The 19,837-nt window shown below is 44.7% G+C and overlaps 1 protein-coding gene and 1 long non-coding RNA gene across 2 annotated transcripts in view; both read right to left on the reverse strand.

Annotated features, from left to right (window-relative positions):
• The window catches only part of SERINC5 (serine incorporator 5), a 96,432-nt gene extending 86,203 nt beyond the window's left edge, over window positions 1–10,229 (reverse strand). Inside the window, exon 1 of the mRNA XM_019728198.2 lies at window positions 9,739–10,229. Within this exon, the coding sequence (XP_019583757.1) occupies window positions 9,739–9,765 (27 nt within the window). The 5' untranslated portion in view covers window positions 9,766–10,229. The remainder of the gene's footprint in view (window positions 1–9,738) is intronic.
• LOC141570688 (uncharacterized) lies at window positions 5,592–9,728 on the reverse strand. The gene is made up of 4 exons (XR_012495067.1): window positions 9,128–9,728; window positions 8,856–8,931; window positions 8,435–8,490; window positions 5,592–5,758 (listed from the first exon to the last, which is right to left on the reverse strand). It is a non-coding gene; the product is annotated as an uncharacterized LOC141570688 (long non-coding RNA).
• Window positions 10,230–19,837: the final 9,608 nt, after the last annotated feature.

The following is a 19,837-nucleotide window of genomic DNA, read 5'->3' on the forward strand; positions in this document are numbered from 1 at the left end:
CAGAACTAGATTTGCCTTTCCAGAATTTTCCAAACAAGAATAAAACCCCAGTGGGTTAGATTCAACAAATATAAACAGAAAAAAGGGGTGGAATTGGGGTTGAAGAAGGAGGCGGAAAAAGAAAACAAAAATCAAAGGGATGGAAGCTACCTCCAGACTAAACTTTGGCAGGTTACAGAACTTGGAGTAAATGAACTTCATTCAGCATCCTGCAATGTGGAGACTGCAATGTCTATGCCTCTTAACCACCCAACAAGGGCCAGCCCCAAATCTGTTCAGGTTGTAACCTGATCCTCCTTCACCTTGGCAACCTGTGAAGATACCCACAACAAATCAATCCCAAAACATTCCACAGAAACTCCGCATCTCCCGCTAACTACTAGTCTCCCATTTCATTGCCCCGGTCTTAACCTCCATTGCCACAGTCTTAAAAGATAATAATTGACTCTTCCTGGCCTCCATTCCTCATCTTTCCAGTAGCGCCCAACCCACAGCATTGTAGCTTCTGCTTCTTGGAAACCAAGGCTGCCAAATCCCCCCAAGATTCTTGGTTTTCCGCCTCTTACTGCGTTTTCCTGAATATAAGACCTAGCTGGACCATCAGCTCTAATGCGTCTTTTGGAGCAAAAATTAACATAAGACCCAGTCTTATATTATACCTGGTCTTATATCATAGTAAAATAAGACCAGGTCATATATTAATCTTTGCTCCAAAAGACGCATTAGAGCTGATGGTCCGGCTAGGTCTTATTTTCGGGGAAACACGGTACTAACTTATCGGTGTCATCCAACAAAGCCAGCAGCTCTCCCCCTAAGTTCCCCCTAGGCTCTTTCTCTCCAGGCAGGTTGTACCCTAAATTTTCTTTCTTTCTTTGTTGGCTACAGTGAATATCTGTCTTTTATGTGAATCTGTCTCCATTGTTTGTGTTTCCCTTCTCATTCTACATTGGGTTTTTCTGCTCATAAGATTCCTTTGAGAAACTAAGAAATGGTAAGGACTCTATTCTACAAAAGGTGTTCAGAATGAACACAGACACAACTATGTGTGTAACTGCAGGGCTTCATGGAATCCCTGAAGCCCATTCCTGAGGACTGAGCTTTCCACGTACTCCCCTGGGTAAACTCATTTACTCCCAAGGGAATGTCTCCAAGGGGCACCCTGCCTCATTCCCTTTCCCAGGCACAAAAGGTCCAAAGCTGAGGTACACAAACCTCAATGAGGTCTGCCGAGTAATTTTGCCCCAGGAGAAATCTATACTAAGAAACTCCAGCATCAACTCACTAGTTGCTCCCAAGCATGAAAGTTGGCCTAGTTACTGCCTTTGAATAATATTATGGCTAGGTACCCAATGAATATTCATCAATTGACATATTGCTTTAGGGGTTGTTAGAATTTTTTAAAAAAACAACAAATGAAGTACGTCAACAATGTCCTAGAATCCTTATGAATAATGCTACCAAACCGAAGAAAATTCATATTGTTAGAGAATGCTATTACAAGAGAACAGTTTCATTACTATGGTTACAAAACAGTGCCATTGTTTCTGAGAATGCCACTGGAGGAGTTCACTGAGCATGGAGTGAAGAACAAAAGACAGAATTCTTCCCCAGTTTCGGTGAACCACACACGCTAAAGATCAGATGATCAGGAGAGTCGGCCCTCTGTTAAATTGCTGAGATATAAGAACAAAAAACCGGAAAAGCAATCTCATAAAGACTTCATGGGCTTTGTTTCAAAGTGCAGTTAGCCAGTTTATAAAAATAATACTTAAACAAACAGAAGTCTGATTTTCCATCTCTCCTAGTTATCTTTGCACAAATAAGACTTAAGGGGTTTTGCGTCTGTGTTTCCTACTTCTGTTTTGACTAGACAGTTTTCATGAAGGGGGGAAATGTTGTTGAATCACTGTATACTGTAACCCTACTTCAAACCCACAAATTGTTTCGAAATGTATTCTGATAAAAACCCACTCTAAGTTTTTCCATAACAGCTGCTTTCCTTAAACATTAGCTAAACGTTAATCTCACAAGGCAAACTACAGAAGAAAAGCCAAAAGTAAAATTCTGTTTCCTTATTCAAACAGATGTTTTATGTAATCAAACCAATCCACTATTTGAATTTCCTACACGCACAGTACAGTGATTCCTAGATTAGGTTCTAAAATCTTTTAAATATCATTAATACACAGGCTAGAAAACAAGAGGGCATCCCAACTGGAAATATTTTAAAATACATTTTAACTAGGGTCACCAAGCTTCACTTCGGATGACTTAGAAAACCTAATCATGAGGAACAATCAGTGGTTTAGATCAGTAACTTGATCAATATTGCTCTCAGCATCCAATCTCAACCTTAGATACACCTGACAACAGCAATATGTAATGAAAGTTTACTAACAATGCTGCTCAGGACACAGAATCTTCATTTATAAATTACAATCTAAAATACTGAGAACAGCTTAGTCAAAGGATAAAACAGAATTGTGTCCAGTGGCTAGTTCTGTGGACATACCAGCTCACACGAGGACGTCCTTTTTAACACCAACTTATCCTAGATGAACACAGATGTACTACTTTGAAATGCCATCATTACTGCTCTACCCAAACGGAGGCTTCTAAATGGTGATTTACATGAAAACACCTGGGAAACGGAAACGCTTCCATGTCGCATAGTCAACTCACTCTCAGTCATTACCTGTGGGAAATCTACAGGTGAGCTTCACACAGAAAATGGGCAGAAACAAGCAGTAGGGAAGGCTCATGCTCATTAGCAGAGAGATGAGTCAGTGGCCGCCTTCCACTTCCTAGGGGTCCACCCTCCTCAACCCTCCCAGCAATGTCATCCCACTCAGACTTGCTGCAGCCCAAAGCTATTTGTCCCCTCGCCCAGCTCGGCTATAATGCAGCCCAAGAAAACAAATTGGAAAGAGCAACCTTGACGCGAACTCTTCACCTAACAGGGCAACTTTCACTCTCTTTATTGTTCAATGTAAGTGACAGATTCATCTTTCCAACCTGAACTTGGCTAACTACACAAATACATCTGCAAACCACTCCTGCATCAGCTCACCAGTGAGCTATTATGAGCCAGCAGTTCAACACCAGCCCAATCACCACCTTTGTCAGTGTGGGGGAGCAATTATGTGTGCATTTTCCTGCGTTTTGCCTGTGTTTCATAAAAATGGAATAGAAAAATAAAAGTGCCAATACTAGTGATAAGAAGCACAGGACTCAAACTTAATGTGACTGAAACAGAGATATGCACCTTCATACTGAAGGAAAACAGGGACTCAAACATCATCTAAACAGATGCTATCTGTATGAATAACCATGAAGGAAAAGATCAAAGTTAAAGAAAATGTTGAACATGGTTGAAATATGTTGTACACAATGGCTTCCAAAAGGGGTATAATTAGGGATGTCCTTCATTATTTTTAGCCTTTTGGGAAACGAAACATAAACCTACTGACATATAAACCTATAAACTGACTTTCACACATTCAACTTTAACACCTCTGGAGAAGTTGGTCATGTTTGAAGGTGGAGGACTATCTACACCTGAATGTACACCCAGAAAACATTAATGGCTGCAAAGGAGGGGCTGGTGCATGTTAAAAACTTCCTTGATCACCCCATAAAAATTCAGCAACAAGAATAGGATAGACAACATCATCCCAATTTTGCAAAGAAAGATCAAATATGTTAAACATGAGTGACTGGATTGTAAAATATCAAAATATGGTTCTTGCTGGGTGGTATGTGATTGTTTTCCTGTGTTTCACAAATACCCTAAATTGCTCATAAAAGCACCATTCATGCAAACAGTGACCTTTTGTGTCTGGATTTCTTCCAGGGTGGAAGCAACTGAAGACCTAACATTTCCAATCGCTATAAACCAAGAGCTATAGGGAAGAGTTTTATAATCCAAAACACTGAGCTTCAGCTAGGCCACAGCATGCACTCTGTCTAGGAGAGGAAACACATACATGCAGCAAGCACGGAACAATTCCAGTGGTTCAGATGACCAAGTACTAAGTGGAGGGGACCGATCTAAGTGCGAGTTCTGAGAACTCTCAAGACAAAGGGAAGATCATTACTGAGAACACACTTCTTGCGCTTGGATTTAAAAAGAGAGATTTGGGTTCCATAGAGGACATTTCAAGGAAATTACTACTCTGGTGTGTAATTTAATCTTTAAAGATGTCTTCATGATGTGTGTGTGTGCGTATATGTTTTAAGCTACAATCTAGAGGTGGTCAACTGTCCTGATGAGGAAAAACCATTCCAGCTAACATTTAACATTTACTCAGAGGCCACACTCTAAGTGTCCTGCATAGCCTTCAAGTAACTCTAATGACCCCAGGTTTTGTTAACCGGCGTAACAGTGCGAACTGCAACAACTCTTGGCACATAGCAACTATGCCCAAACCCCTGCACAAGACTTGACCAAACTTTAACATGGCCTCTAGCAGCCCAAGGCGAAATTTACCCTGGGGTGGCCTAGCTACCTTTTGCCTTTTGAGATTTTGTCTGGAAAAGCTCAGGGCTGTCAAAAGAAATTTACTGTTTGTTGTAGTCAACACCTGAGATAGGTCTCCCTTTCATAGAGCCTTTTTTTAAAAAAAAGAGCTTTAAATTGTGACTCCTTCCTCTGTCCCTTTGATATGTACCATATGTATTTCCTACAACACTGGAGTGTCTTTCTCAAGTACCCAAAAGCCATTCCTTTGAAATACTACTTTTATACCAACCCAATAGAAAGATACAGCCTCCCAGTCTCCGTGGAAGGACAGAAAGAACAGAATCCTAACTTGCCAGCTAGCAGACACAGCTGGACTAATCACATGTACATTGACCAACATTTTGTAACTTTGTACTTCCCTAATGCTACTTGGGCCCCCACTCACTCTTCTTCCTTCCTCCCTTATTCTCGCTTTAAAACTCCACATGCATATCAAAACGGAGTTCAGCTCTTTCCCCTACTATCAGTGGTTACTGAGTAAAATCTGTTTTCATTGCTTTAACATCCAGGTTTATTTATCTTTGACAATGGATACTCCCAGGTGGCATTCGTGGCTTTGTTAATTAACATAACAGACATTAGAAATGGGCTTTCATTGGGGAAAATCTCACTGATCAAGTAATATTATACAGCTGGAAATACCCTGACCTGGGCATTCTGCCCTTACATGAACTGGCCTAAAGGATGGAGTCTTCACCCTGAGAATGGCACCGTGGGCTTGATCCATCCATGGAGTCCTGCTATTTTGGCAGTCTGTCAAGTCTTGCATCTGCTTCAGGGGAACATGCAAGTTACACATGATGCACCAAGAATGGCAAAGGCATGGAAATTCATGAAGCCTCAGGTCAGGCTGCATCATCGTCCTGTGCCTGCCTGCCAGTCAAGTCTGCCTGAGTGGCAGATTTTGGTCTGAGACTTGCTTTCTTTATAACCTGGACAAAGTTATGAGGAAGCAGCTAAACCTTGCCCACCCATAACTACTGGCAACCACCAATACCTACCAAAACAACGTAATAGTTATGTATTCAAAACTGACTTAGATCTACTATAAGCACCAATAACAAGCAAGTGTTACTCATGATCATTTATTCATATTGTAACAAAAATAATCAGGAATAGCACTACAGCTATTAAATGCTCCAGCTTGAGTCAGGTGGACCAGTGTTCAAGGCCTGGCTTCACCATCATGTAACACCAGTCAAGTTAATTTATTCCTCTGTACTTCAGTTGCATTACCTGCAAAAGGAGGACAATGAGAGCATTACCCACCCGTGGGGTTGTTGTGAAGAGTGAATAATACAATGTAGGTAAAAAGAGACAGTCCGCTGTAGGCATGAAATAAACTTCAGCTATTGTTCTTATGATCACTACTGCTTACACTTGCCTGGAGTAAACCCTGCCAAGCTTTATTTTCGAATAGCCTTGGAAGGACTGTCTAGATTTTTCAATTACACCTCTCATTTCCCCTGACAGTATGTACTGTCATTTTCTGTACCTCGCCTCCCCCATACCTCCATCCCCCCATTACCCAAGTTCCAGCAGAGCAAGAAAGGTCTTTGTTCATCATCCAGTCCCCAGAAGCCTATGGCAGTGCTGGGTACCCAGAAGGTGTTGAGTGACCACTCTCCTCTAATCTCTGCTGCCATTAGCATCCATTAACCAATGGCCTAATCAAAACCCCAGTATATATCAGAGTCAATGCAAAAATTTTTAAAAATGACCTGGAGACTGTCGAGGTGTGGGATGGTAATGACTACTAACAAACCAAGATTTGGGGAGTTCCTTACTCTGTGCCAAACCCTATCCTAGAGATTTTATCTACTATTATGTGTAATCCTCATAATAACCAAGGAAGAATCATCACACCCATTCCACAGTTGAGGAAAGCTGAGGTTAACAGAGGGCAAGTAACATGTACAACCACACCAGCCCTCATTGTCCAGATTTCCCAATTCAAACCCAGACCTGGGTCCAAAGCCCAGGCTTTTTTCTGGGTTACACATTGTTTCTGATGATCCTCAAAGTCCCTCAAATTTCTATCTCCAACCTCAAACTTCTCTCGACTTAAATAACCAACTAGTGAATTAACACCTCCATTTAATTTTTACTAGGCATCTCAAATGTTACAAAGCCAAAAGAAAAACTATGGGTTTTCCTTGCCAAATGTCTTCTTCCCTACCAGCCACCTAACTTACCTCAGTAAATGGCACTATCAACTATCCAGCTGCTCTGGCCAAAACCCAAATCTCTCTCTTTCCCACATGTCACTTCTAATCTATACAAATATCCAGTTCTACCTCTGAAATATACCCAGAAGCCAACAGCGCCCACTGTACTCACGCTGCCTCCTCAGACTACAGCAACAGCAGACTGCCAGTATTCAAGTTCCATCAGGAAGGATTTTTGTTCACCGCTAAAGCCTAGAACATGGCTTACGTCTAGGAGGCAGTTAAAAAATATTCACTGAATGAACAGCTGACTGCTTACTTTCCCTAGCTCCACTCTAGTCCCTGATTTAGTCCAGGCTTCACAGCACCCAAAGTGATCTTCTAAACATAAATAAACCACAGCTCTCCCCTGCTCAAAATCCTCCAACAGCCTCTCACTGCAACCAGAATAAAACCAAACTCCAATGATGGCCAACAGTGTCTGGCCATATATGGCCCTGCTCACCTCTCTGACCTCATCTACGACACTCCAGCCACCCTGGACTCATTTTTGTTCCTCAAACACCCTGGATGGCTCCTTACTTAGGCCCCGACATGTGTACCTCTGCTCACTGACGAGTCTCAGTTCCAGGGGCACCTCAAACAGGATTCCCCAGCAACCCTACCCAAGGCGACTCTACCATAAGGTCTTCTTATAGGAGGTTCTGAACTTTAAGCAAAATGATGTATAACAAAACCAATTTTACCATAGGCTAATTGATATAAACATGAGTTAAATTCCTATACCATCTCATCAATAACAAAACGACATTGAACAAAACCTTAGTTATTTGAGCACCTGTTGTACATACTGTTTCATTGTGTACATGCTTATGGAATGCCCTCCCCCCCACCACCACCAACTGAATGACCACCGAGGGCAGAGATGATGTTTGTCTGGCTCACTGCCATAGCTCCAGCTCCTGGCACATCATTGGTGCTGTGATATAATAAGAAATATGTATTTGGTCTTCATCCCTGTATGGGAAGCCCAAGACCTGTGAATGGCATCCGAAATGGGGTTGGGGTCAGGGGCGGAGGGGGGTCCAGCCTTGTGGGACTAAGCCCTTAATCTGTGGGATACTGACTCCTAATTCCAAGTGGTTAGTGTCAGAATTGAATTGAGTTGTTGGATATCCAGTTGGTGTCCAGCGAGTTGGGTAACTGGTTTGGGGTGGGGGGTGGGACCCCTACATTTGACGTCAGAAGTGCTGTAAATAAAAACACTTCATAGGTGCTCAAAAAACAAAAATGATTTAGCTTCTGATGGTTCTGAGGTTTTTTTTTTTTTTAATGTAAGTTTCTTATCAGCCCCTCCATATGAAGTCATCATGTCATCACCTTCTCACTGCCTTGAGACCCACCACAGTGATGCCTCAAGCAGTCCCCAGAAAGCAGAAGTTAATTTTCCTGTGATGAATGGCCAGGATTTGGTTCTTTCCAAAGTCCTGAGAGGGAGATTTTAGACACAAGTCGTTAAATCCTGCCAAAATATCAGCCATACCAGCAGTTCTTTTAAAAGACCCACTTGAGTACTGGTAATAATTTTCAGAGCCCTAAATTTGCTACTTGGAGTGACAGAAAGCCTCAAGGGGCTTTCAAGGGACTAGAGAAGATGTCCTGAAATATCTGTAATTACTACATAATAAACACTGTCGCATCAAATTGGAAAATATCTAAAAACAACAATAAAAGATTTGCAAACCTTTCTTGAAATTCAGAACATTCAGAAAAGAAATGTTCACGTTGGTCTCAGAAGCCCTAGAAAGATGGGAAGCATTCATTCAGCATTCAATTTCATTCTCTCTCTCTCTCTCCTTGCCTGACTCAGGGCAAGTCATTACACCTCATGTTAAAAACCTCAAGTTTCTTCTCTCTTTCAAGGCCAGCTTGAATGCATGCCAAGTACATGTATGAGACCTCAAAAACCAAAGGAGAACTCTACAGGCCACTCCCAAGAGGGCGGATTATCTGCAGATTGCCTGCCAGTACAATAGGTGGGTTACAAAAACCCACAGTTTAATCCCGCATCATTTAGGAGCTGGTCGAAGGTTGAATGTATTACGAAGCAAGAACATCCCTGACCCGGAATGCCCCCGCAGTTAGATTTATTGGTGAAAACATACCATGCTGACAATCAGTATGTACAGGGAAAGGGAGATCGACGTCCGGAAGGCTTTACCTACTTCGTTTTTGCTAATTCTGCAGAAAGGAGTGAAATTAGCATTGAAGGGTCAAATCACACTAATTCTGCCCTGATGCATTACTCACCGGTCGCAGATGCCTAACCCACGTGAACATATATGTTTCAAGAGACCACGAGTTTAACAGGTGAGAGTTACAAAACAGGTTCGGGCAAATTTAGTTGAAATCGGGGACAGGAAGGCTCGCGCCCTACCCGGGCAGTCGTGTTTGTGTCCAGCCGGGGTTGGGTCCGGAAACGCAGGAAGCAGGCTGAGTGAGCACCGTAGTTAGCAAACCAGGCTTCGAGACGTTGCCGAAGGTACAGAGACAATGCTCAAGCCTTGCAAGACGCCCAGCGCAACCTGCTGGGGCGATCTGACCCTAGTTTTGTTCAGGGTATGAAAGGAGACGTTGCCCAAATCCACGTCTTTTCCTGGGTTCATGCGGTATGCAGAGCCGGGTGGGCTACGGAGCTCAGCACCACACACTCGTGGCCTGGGGGAAGGTGACACGCTCCAGGAGCAATGGGGATCCTCCGCCCCCGCACTAAGCGAAGTCCTGAAGGCCCGACCCAAAGATCTCAGGATAGCCTCTCGGGCTTCCCCGTTTCCCTTCCCGCCCGCCCGCGGACAGGGTTTCCCCGACGGCCGAGCGCCGCGCTCGGGCCCGAGACACTAAACCCAGAAGGAGCTGGGTCAGCCCCGAGAGATCCACCACCCGCCCCACTTTCAGCGGCGGATTTGGGGTGCAAGCCCGAGTTTGTGCCTGGGCTCCTGGCCTCGTCGCCCGATCCGTCGCCCCTGCGCGGAGCCCAGCCTTGCTCACCTGGCCCGCACAGCACTGCGCTGACATCGCGGCGGCTGAGGACCACGGCCGTGCTCGCTGGCTCCCAGCTCCCCTCCGACCCTCCTTGGCTCCCTCCGGCCTCAAGCGTCCCTCTCCGCACCAGCTCACGCCTCCACGCCGACAAGACACAGCTGAGCTCCAAGAATCTGGACCTAGGGGAAAACAACCGCCGCCAAACCCCGCCCTGCCGCCGCAGGCCCCGCCTTGCCCGCCCCCTCGAGCCGTGGCCTCCTGCAGCCCCGCCCCGTACCCGCCCCTTCCCGGGTCCCCGGTGGTGGAGCAGGCTAACCCCAGACTAGCACTTCCGCTGGCGTCAGGCAGCTGGCAGCTACGATCACTTCCCGGTGCTTCGTGGGGCTCCGAAGTCCGCCCACCCACGGGCTGGCCTTGTAGTCCCGAGCTCCAGCGCAAGCCTGGCTGTGCGCCCCTCTGTCTCCTGGCTCTCGCGAAAATGCTGGTTGCCGATTCCAATCAAGCTTGGAGCCTGTTATTGGAGCAATTCCCGAGTGTCCTGCCCTGAACCGGCGCAGTGGGGACTGCCGGCGCTGGTCTGCGCTCTGCTTAGCACCAACTGGATATCCACGGGATCCCTGAAATCCCTTTACCTCCCTCATCTGCCAAGAAAACTTGTCAACTTTTGGGAAAGTCCCCTCTGCCCAAGCTTCCTCGCATCCCTGAGCACTAGGCTATTTGCCCCGATTCCCACGGTACTTTAAGGGATCCTTTGGGAGCCCTGTCTGCACTTACCTCGATATTGATCTATTTTCCAGGCTCTCCTAGTCTGAGAGCACATCCCGGCCCAGGAACTCAGTTTTCATCCCTGCTTCCTCTTACCAGACCTTACCAAGAGGAGGGTCCCCAATAATTGTTGCATTCAGAAGGCAAAGAGAAGTGCCCCACGTTTTTCTCCCTGTCCAATTATGCTCTCCTCGCAGTCACTTCAGGAAGAGGAATTTGTGCGAACTTTACGCCAAGCCCTTTTAGTCTTTAAAACCAACATACTGTGCATACCAATTTTATAAATGAGGCACCTGAAGCCCAGACAGGTTAAATAACTTGTCTACAACTTCACAGCAAAGCAGAAGTAGCAAGACTGGGACTGGAATCCACGTGTTTGATCCCCTCGCACAAGACACAAGGCTTGAACTTGAGTGGCTTCCAGACAGACAGCCTTTGACATGAGTGTGCCTGCTTGGGCAGTTTAGGAAATGGAGACTAAGGAGAGTCGCGTAGGAACATTCCTCTGGTTATAAACTGCATAGGATCTAGAATCTTCAGATGCCGGCAATTAGAGAGAGAGAAATTATTGGAGCAGGCCCTACTCAGAGCCATGGAGAGTAATGAGGAGAGTTGGCGCTAATCTTTTTTTTTTTTTTTTTTAATAATAATAACAAAATTAAAAGTTACCACACACAAAAAAGAAAATAAGCATAAACAGTATCAGATTAGCACAGCAACCCACTCCATGGTGGCCTGTGACTCATCAGAAGCCAAAAGTACCACCAAGACTTTACTGAACTTCATTGTTAGCTGGATATGTCACTTTGGCCCCATGTCTTACCTGGGGGATGGGTGCCTAGAGTTTCTGCCACCAAGGGGAAGAGCTAGGCAGCTTCCTGGGAAGAGAAGGTATGACATCTACATGTTTGAGCCATCTTGGATCCTGAGGCCTCCTAGCCTTTAAGGGAAAGTGGGGTTCAGGAAGGCAGACAACCCTTACCAGGAACCACTGGGCTAGAGGCAGAGCTAGTAGTGTGATCCGGGCCTCCTGACTCTGAATCCTGTGCTCTTTTGACCAAATTGATGCCAGTGTAGGAGGGTTCTGTAACTACATCAATGTCAGCCTCACAGAGAGAGAGAACACAGGGATTTGTGCCCCAATGTATAAGAAGAGCAGAAAGGAAGACTGGGCTGCTGGAGCCAGAAATTTACAAATTTTAATTCTACCAAGAATTGTCTGGGTAACTTCTGAGCCTCAGTTTTATCATCTGCAAAAGGGAGCTGATAAGACTTTCTGCAAAGATTAGATAAACTCACCCCTGCAGACCAGGCAGTACAAGGCCTTGCCTTCTTAAGCACGACTAAATTAATAGCCCTGACTGGTACTAATAAATAAATGTAAAAGATGTTAAGAAATAATCCATGCAGGCTGATTTCCCCTTCCCTGCTGGAAGATCTTAAAGGAATATGGCCTTGTCTGGAAGTTTACTGCCTTCCTGGCTCTGAAGACTGTGCAGTTACTATTTAAGTTCTGGTTGGTAGTATCCTTTGTATCTGTGGTAGGTTAACAAGAATAGATGTAATGTCAGCAGACATAACATAAAACAGTGGTACCTTAATTTTATTTTAAGTACTCTGCAGACTTTTTCAAGGAAGACTGTTGTACATGGTGTTCCTAACATGTAGGTAGTTTTACATTCCATCTCTTTTGATGTGGATTTTTCAGAAACAAGCAGTAATAGGCCTGTTTTAATATGACTGTGGATCTTGGCAGACCATGTGAAATAGTTCTCCCACAAAAATTTTCTTAAATTAACTGAATTACCTCCTTTTATACAATATAATTATATATGTATATATGGCATATTATAAATAACCATTTTATAATTTGCTATTTTCTCTCCTGCATTTGAAGATTTTTTTTGTTGTTGTTTTCCTTTTTAGGTTGGAGAGTTTAATGTTGAGTTTAAAAACACCACACCCTGCACTGAAAACAGCAGTATACATGTATTATTAAAGAAAAAAGCATCCCATAGATACCCACATTTTTTTAACCTTTAATGAATTTAGAAAACTTTATTACAAATTAAATTTCCAGTTTAAGAATGTCTTAAAAGCAAATAAAATTAATGATTCTAATTCCCTAAAACTTTCTTACCTTTGAGAAAGCCTAGTGATGCGTTCTGTTGGTTTTTAAATATAAAAGAAGAAATTTCTCTAATATTCACTTATAAAGTCTCCAGAATCTCAATCTAGTAGTGGAAGTTTAATTAATTTCCACTTCAAGTAAATAACAAAGTATTCATGTAGAAACAAATAGCTATAGATTTGGGGCATCAGCAAAAAATAATCACAGCCTGATAGTGTCCCCACCCCACTCCTGGTAACTGAATTCTTCTTTATTTCTATTAAATTAATATATGCACAGTGTCTTTTAAATATCAAAAATCTTACAAAGTATAAAATGAAAAAATAGCATCTCCCTTCTCCACAACCTACCTTGCAGGCCCCTCCCCAGAGGCAACCATTATCAATTATTTCAGCAGTTTTCCCTCCACATTTTCAAATAATATTCTTACACTATTATTTCCTGATCTGTTTATTACATTTATTGTGTATTATCCTTTATGTTCCAAGTGGGCTGAAAGCTTAGCCCACTGAGCACTTCCATCTAAGGATTTGAGTATAATTGTTTACTTGGGAGGTGAAGGACCCCTTGGTGGGGGAGTAGAGACTGAGGCAGGGATGGGGAAGCAGTTTCCACTGAGGCAATAGGACCTCCATTGTGCTGGAGGTGACATGGAATGCATGCCTCACAGGTGAGGGGCTACAAGGTGAGGGGCTACAAATTAAGGGGCTGGCTAGGGGCTGTTCCTGGGGGCTCTTAATTCCCCTGCACTTCAGTCTGCTACATAGACAGAAAAAGTGGCCTCAGCACTACTATAGGTGCTGGCAGTTTTACATCAGTGACTGACAAGTGATGGGAGATGGAGCAGCCACCCAAAGCATCTGCCATAGTGTTTTTCAGTAGGAACAATAGTTTCCTTGATTTGAACAAGGCCACGTGTGCATTGGGATGCAAGACGGAGCTCAGTGAGCTCTTTCTCAAGCCTGACATTGACCAGGGCCTCTGTATAAAGTTTTGGGTCTGTTTACTTCATCAAGGCAGTTGGCCAAGGAGCCAGGTGGGGCTGAAATCCAGCCTGGGTTCTGCTCAGTATGTACCATGTGAGTCAGAGGCACTCCCAGTGGACTTGGGTTCAAACTCTGAGGGAAGATGAAGGCATGAAGTCTGGCGGGGGTGAAAGGAAGGTGCAGGGGAGGAAAGCTGGGGCTTCTGAAATCCCAGGATATGCCCACTTGCCATTGCTGGGTCCTCTCCATCAAAATAGGAAGTGGGCATGGTCTTCCAGGAGGCCACTGGAATTTTGTCATGTTTATTCTAACAGCACTTTCTGTTTGAGTGCTCTGGGTGAGCTTTTCAGAGCGCACCCTTCACCTGGCCTAGCTGAATAGTAGGAACAGCTTGAGCAAGTCTCCAAACCTGGAGTCTACTCCCAGCTTTGCTCCTAGTTAGCCCTGTGACCCTGACAAATCAGAGGTGACTAGACCTCAGTCTCTTCAGTTGTGAAATGAGAAGGTTAAAACAGATGGCACCTTATGACCATTCAGATATAAAATCTGGTCATTCTGTGGTTTTGGATATATAACTTTATAAACCCTTGCTCATTTGAATCCCTCCTATATTAGAGAAAATTAAATTCAACTGGGAGTAACAGAAAGCCCCCAAAAGGTCAATTTTTTTTTTCTTTTTTGCAAAATGTCCAGATGTGGAATTTAAGGGCCAGCATGTTACTCCACAGTGTCAGGCCTATCTTGTTCTCTGCTATGACATTTTCATTCCTAAAGTTTTCCCTCAATCCAAGATGGCTTCTGGAGCTCCAGCGGTTACGTCCACATTCAAGTGTAGGAGGAGAAAGAAGAGGAAACATCAACTGTCTTTTAAAAAAAATTCCCAGACGCTACCACAGAATTTTTGCTTGTGTGCTATCAGCCAGAATTTAGTCATATGCCCACAACCAACGCTAAGGAAATTTGGGAGATGTAGTCTTATTCTGGACATTCTTATGTTCCAGATAAAGTTGTGGTCTCTGTGACTAGGAAGGGTGGAGTAGATACAGGCAGTGGCCGCCCCTCCTTAAAGTTCTCTAGGTGCACCACTAGCCCAATAAGCCACTCCGTTTAGTCTCTGCCCCTTGCCACATGTGTCCAGTCTCAGTGGTCTCCACTTTGAGGCTGATCCTCTGGCTTTACAGGCAATTTGTGGTTATTAGCCTTCATTTTTAACTTTGGCTCCCTATTTCCCATTATTCCTTCATTAGTGAGGTAGAAAGAGCACTTCATTTAGTCTTTGCACTTGAACAGCCCCAAGGCCTCTTTCAGCTGTTGGAAAGAGGTAACTGACCACACCAGATTCAGTGATGTGCTAAGAGGACTCACAAGACTCAGTATCTAGTCGAGCTCATGGTGATGATTTATTACAGCAAAGGATACACAGCCGAACCAGCAAAGGAAAAAGGTGCATGGGGTAAAATCTTGAATAAACCAGGTCCAACCTTCCAAGATTTCCTGTCCCAGAGGAGTCACCCAAGATGTTTTTAATTCCCTCCAGCAAAGAGTTGCAACATGTGTGAAATGTCTGCCAGGGAAGTTTATTAGCGATTCAGCACCCAGGTTGTTACAGGGGGCTGGACATGTACACACACTCTGCCCAGCACATCCCGAAGTTCCAGATTCCCAGAAGGAAAGCAGGTGTTCAGCAGAAACCACAGTGTGCGGTTTAGGCCCAGCGAGTCACTCTTATCAGTCCTGGGGATGGTGGGAACCCTCACGGAATCCAAGTTCTCAGGCGCCTGCCAAGGGCCAACTTTGCAAGCAGGCTTTTTAAGAGAAAGCAGTCTCAGGAGTGCTATGTTAACTCTTCTTCACAGTATCTTCTATAACTCTAGAATAACTTGAGGTTTTGGAGCCAGTGACACCAGAGTTGAATCTTGCCTCCACCATTTATAAAATAGGTGCCCTTTGGCAAGTCCCTTTACCATCCCAGGCCTCAGTTTCTTCAGTTACAAAAAGGGAATCTTCCTCCTCCCACCCTTGCAGGGTTGTTTTCAGGATTAGAGGTAATGTGTACAAAGTGTCTAGAACACTCTCTAAGTTGAGCTATTACTGTTATTGTTAGTCTTTCCCCCATCCTGTCTTAGGCAATGTGGTGTTTTGGTCTGGGGCCTGAGGCAGAGGGCGGTGTGGTGGAGTCTAATTAAGGTGGAGTACAAATGTGTTGGGGTCTTCTCTTTGTCCTAAGACAAAAGTGGGGCCCCGTCCTTACCTGCCTCCACCCAGCTTTCTGTCTGGAGGGGCTGGCATTAACGTTTTGCATCAATGGACTCCCTTGCACCCTGACTCTCTAAGTTTGAGTAATGAGGGAGGGGGAAGAGATTGAGGTTGGGCTACTTATTTCCTTGGCTCCTTCTGCATGGGATTTTGCAGGGTGGCTAGGCCCCTCTACCCAAGGCCGCAGCTCTGCTGGCTGGCCCTCACTGCACCCCTAGCCCCTCCAGTAACAATGACAACTCTTTCCACTTGTTCTGCCAAGGGTGCTGGGGAAGGGTGGGAACAGTCCCCTCTCTTGCTTGGTGGGTGAGGGGGAGGGGATCAGGAAGAGATCCTGCACTCTTCTCTTTCCGTTTCCTGAAACGAGCCCCTACCTTCATAAATAGTCCCTTTGTCAATTCTCCAACTTGAGTACACCCTCTGTTTCTTGTGGAGCCCTGCCCACGCAAGGAGTTAGGACACCTGGATTGGAGTCCAGGCCCTGCCATTCCCTAGCTGTGGGACTAGGGGCAAGTTACCTAACAGGCTGTGGGCCAGAGGGGTGGAACACAACCCTTCTCTGGGCTCTCTGCAGAATGCCTTGGACATCGCAAGTAGAGGATCTCAGGCTCAGTCACCTAAGGGGCCGGGCAGGAGCTCAGTGAGTCAGGAGGGTTGGATGGGGACTGGGGCGTGTAGAGGACATAGCCCTGTCCAATGCAGATAGTGTGGCCAGAGCTTCTGATTTTTTAAGAGAAGCTGGAAATCCAGATCTTTATGTGAACTTTTCCAAGTTATGTTTGTTCAAGTTAGCAAAACAAACAACCCAATAATGAAAACACTGTGCAGGCCAAACAGTTTTTGTCTCAACTTCTGTCAAACGACCTGTGCTGGCCTGGGAAACTGCCCTCTGCTCCCTGGAAAATTGCTCTTCCGGGTGGGACATTAAGACAAGGCTCTTTTTGATCCAACTAAAAACTCTCAGGAATAAGTAACTCACGGTTCTTCCAATAGATAAATGCTTTATACATAGAGTCAGCGAGTAGGGAATCTAGAGATCCAATACTAAAATAAATGATACTGTTGCAATTATGATCAGTATTTGAATGAAAATGGCTCTCACTCACACAGAGGCCTGGACTAAAGCTGACTGGATTTGGGTACTTTTTTGTATCCCTCCCAGTGCCCCCATGGTGCCTGGCACATAGCAATCGCTCAGTGTGTGTATGATGAATGAATGAGTGAGTGAATGAATGATGAATGGGTGGATGAAGGGCTCTTTGCCTGGCTCACAGAGAAGACAGTGTGAATTTAGGTTGAGGGACAAAGAAAAAGTCTTCTCTAGGCAATTCCTGAAAGAAATAGAAGAAAATAAGGCTTCAGTGTTCATTTAGAGCCAAATTCACAATAATTCAAATTTAGGCTGTTTCGTGGATGATGGTTTTTTTGTTGTATGTTTTGATAAATAAGAGTTCTTAAGCACTGAACTATTAGCAGTTAGCATAGTGTGAGGAGTAGAGTAAGTGTTTAATAAATTATAGCTGTTATTTTACTTTTAATAAACGAGTCATCTTTTAGCTAAAAAAGAGCAGCTTGGTCAGAGTAGAGCTATTTTTAAGGGATTTCTGCCCCCTAGTGGATTCTTTGGAAAATTTGAAGTCTTCTGCTGTTGGACTTGTTTCCGTTGGCTTTTCCAACTCAATAAATACCTGACTGAGGGACGGAGGGTGGGATACGGAGATCAATATTGCACAGTCCTCATCCTCCAGGAGCTCACAGAAACCACAGGGCTGGAAGGGACTTTTCGAGAAGTTAGTTCTCAACCCCTGATTCTCAGAATTCTGGTGGGAGAGGGGTGGGAGTGGTGTAGACTTTTACGAGGATATTGTCTTAGATATTACCTATCTGCTACTGTTTAGAGGATGCCATAAAATAAGCAATTAATGACTATTTAGAAAAAACCCAAAATATGGCCAACAGGTGTTCACACTTAGTTGGGCAACTCTTTGTTTGTGGACACGTATGCTCCCAACAGTGATTTCCTATTGTGGTGTTTTTTTGTTTTTTGTTTTTTCCATTATGTATGTTTTTATTAGTTTCAGGTGTACAAAGCAACGTAATAGTTGGACATTTACACCCCTCACGAAGTCATAACCCCTCCAGTCTACTACCCCTCTGACATGGTACCTATTGTACTATGTTATAATGTATAAATTTGATATTACTTAGAGAGTTAAACTTAGTGACGAGGAGACTTCTGCGCTTGATCACAGCTTTGATAAAAGAATGAAATGAACCCTTTTTCCAGGGTACTTTGAACTGAAGCTGTGACTTTCTAGGGCAGAAGTGGGACCTGGGCTGTACCACCCATCTGGGGCACTTGACTCAGGGGCTCTTTGTGGAATTTCTTTTCTTCTTTTATTTTAATCATTTTTTTAACTTATTTTTTTCCACCCAGTCCCCACCCCTCCCAGCAACCATCAGCTTATTCTCTGTATCTATGGGCCTGCTTCTATTTTGTTCATTCATTTTTTAAAAATCCATATATTAGTGAATACAGCGTTTATTTTTCTCTGTATGACTTATTTCACTTGGTCTCTAGGTGTAACCATGTTGTTGCAAATGGTAAGATTTCATTTTTCTTTTTTACAGCTGAGTAATATTCCTTTGTGTGTTTGTATATATATATATCACATCTTCTTTACTCATTCATCTATTGATGGACACCTACTTGATATTTTCTTAACTTTTATTCTACTCCCTCTGTCATGCAGGGTCTCTGCGCCCGCTCCCCACATAAGAACGCAGGATATGGTGAGGCCAAAAAGGAACACCCAAGGAGCCATAGATAGGGGAGTCATACCACTATATTTTCGGTGGCAGCTGAGCTGAAGACACAGGAAGCAGGATCCACACGATGCGCAATCCGCCGTCCGCTTCTCTGCCAACCAACCTCACTTGCTACCTGCAATCCGCCGTCCGCTTCTCTGCCAACCAACCTCACTTGCTACCTGCAATCCGCCCTCCGCTTCTCTGCCACCCAACCAACCCCTTGCTAACTGCAATCTGCTGTGCTAACTGCAATTGGCGCTTGCCAGCCACCATCCACTACTAGCGTAGCCATGGCAGTTATATTAGTGGCCAGTGGCTCACTGGTTACAGCTGACGGCCAACTAGCCACAACTGATGGCCATCCAATCACAGTTGATGGCCATTTACTACCGGAGCCAGCACCTTTCCACGTGAGACCGAGCCTGGAAATTGCACTCCTGGCTCTGTCCCCACCCCCTCTTATAGAAACAACACATGTGCAGAAGTTTTAGAGTAGTGTGTAGGCTTTGCATGGCCCCCATTTCTGCATGTGGGTCTGATGCTGCCTGCTTCTGCCTCTGGTGACTGGAGGTTGGGTGAACAGTGTCACCAGAAACACCTTCTAGAGTGGGGAGTGTGAAGCCTGAAGGTGGTTCTGGTTCCCCGTGTGGCCCATTTGTCTTCCCTAAGTGCAAGTCCCCTTGGCCCTGCTCCTCATGTCCTTCCTTCCTCGACTTCTCTTCTGTTTGCTCCCCTCTCTTAGGATTGAGTAGAGCCCAGCGCCTGCTCTCACTCTGTCCTGCGCTCTCACTGACTGAGCCGGCCTCCTATGTCAGCCCTACTGAGAGTCCTTCTTCACCATCGCCCCATTCAGAATCTCTGGGCTTACACGGCTTCAGAAAATGAGACTAGGGGCCTTCTCTTTGGTGGCTACCACCGCTACCATTGCTCTTCAGCTACTGGATGTTTGTGTGGGGATCTGGTCCTCCCTGCACAGGGTAGAGGGTCTTTTTCAGGATGGCTGCGGTGGTGTTCCTCATGATGGCCTGACTGCCATTGCAGGCTTGGCTACCTGGAGCCCTCGTCTCTGCTCTAGGGTCCAGTCCATATTTACCAACAGGTGCCCCAGCAGAGACTTCTCTCCAGTTCTCACATGTGTGGGAGTGGGGCAGACACA

The sequence above is a fragment of the Rhinolophus sinicus genome, linkage group LG03 (assembly GCF_036562045.2).
Source record: "Rhinolophus sinicus isolate RSC01 linkage group LG03, ASM3656204v1, whole genome shotgun sequence".
Classification (NCBI taxonomy): domain Eukaryota; kingdom Metazoa; phylum Chordata; class Mammalia; order Chiroptera; family Rhinolophidae; genus Rhinolophus; species Rhinolophus sinicus.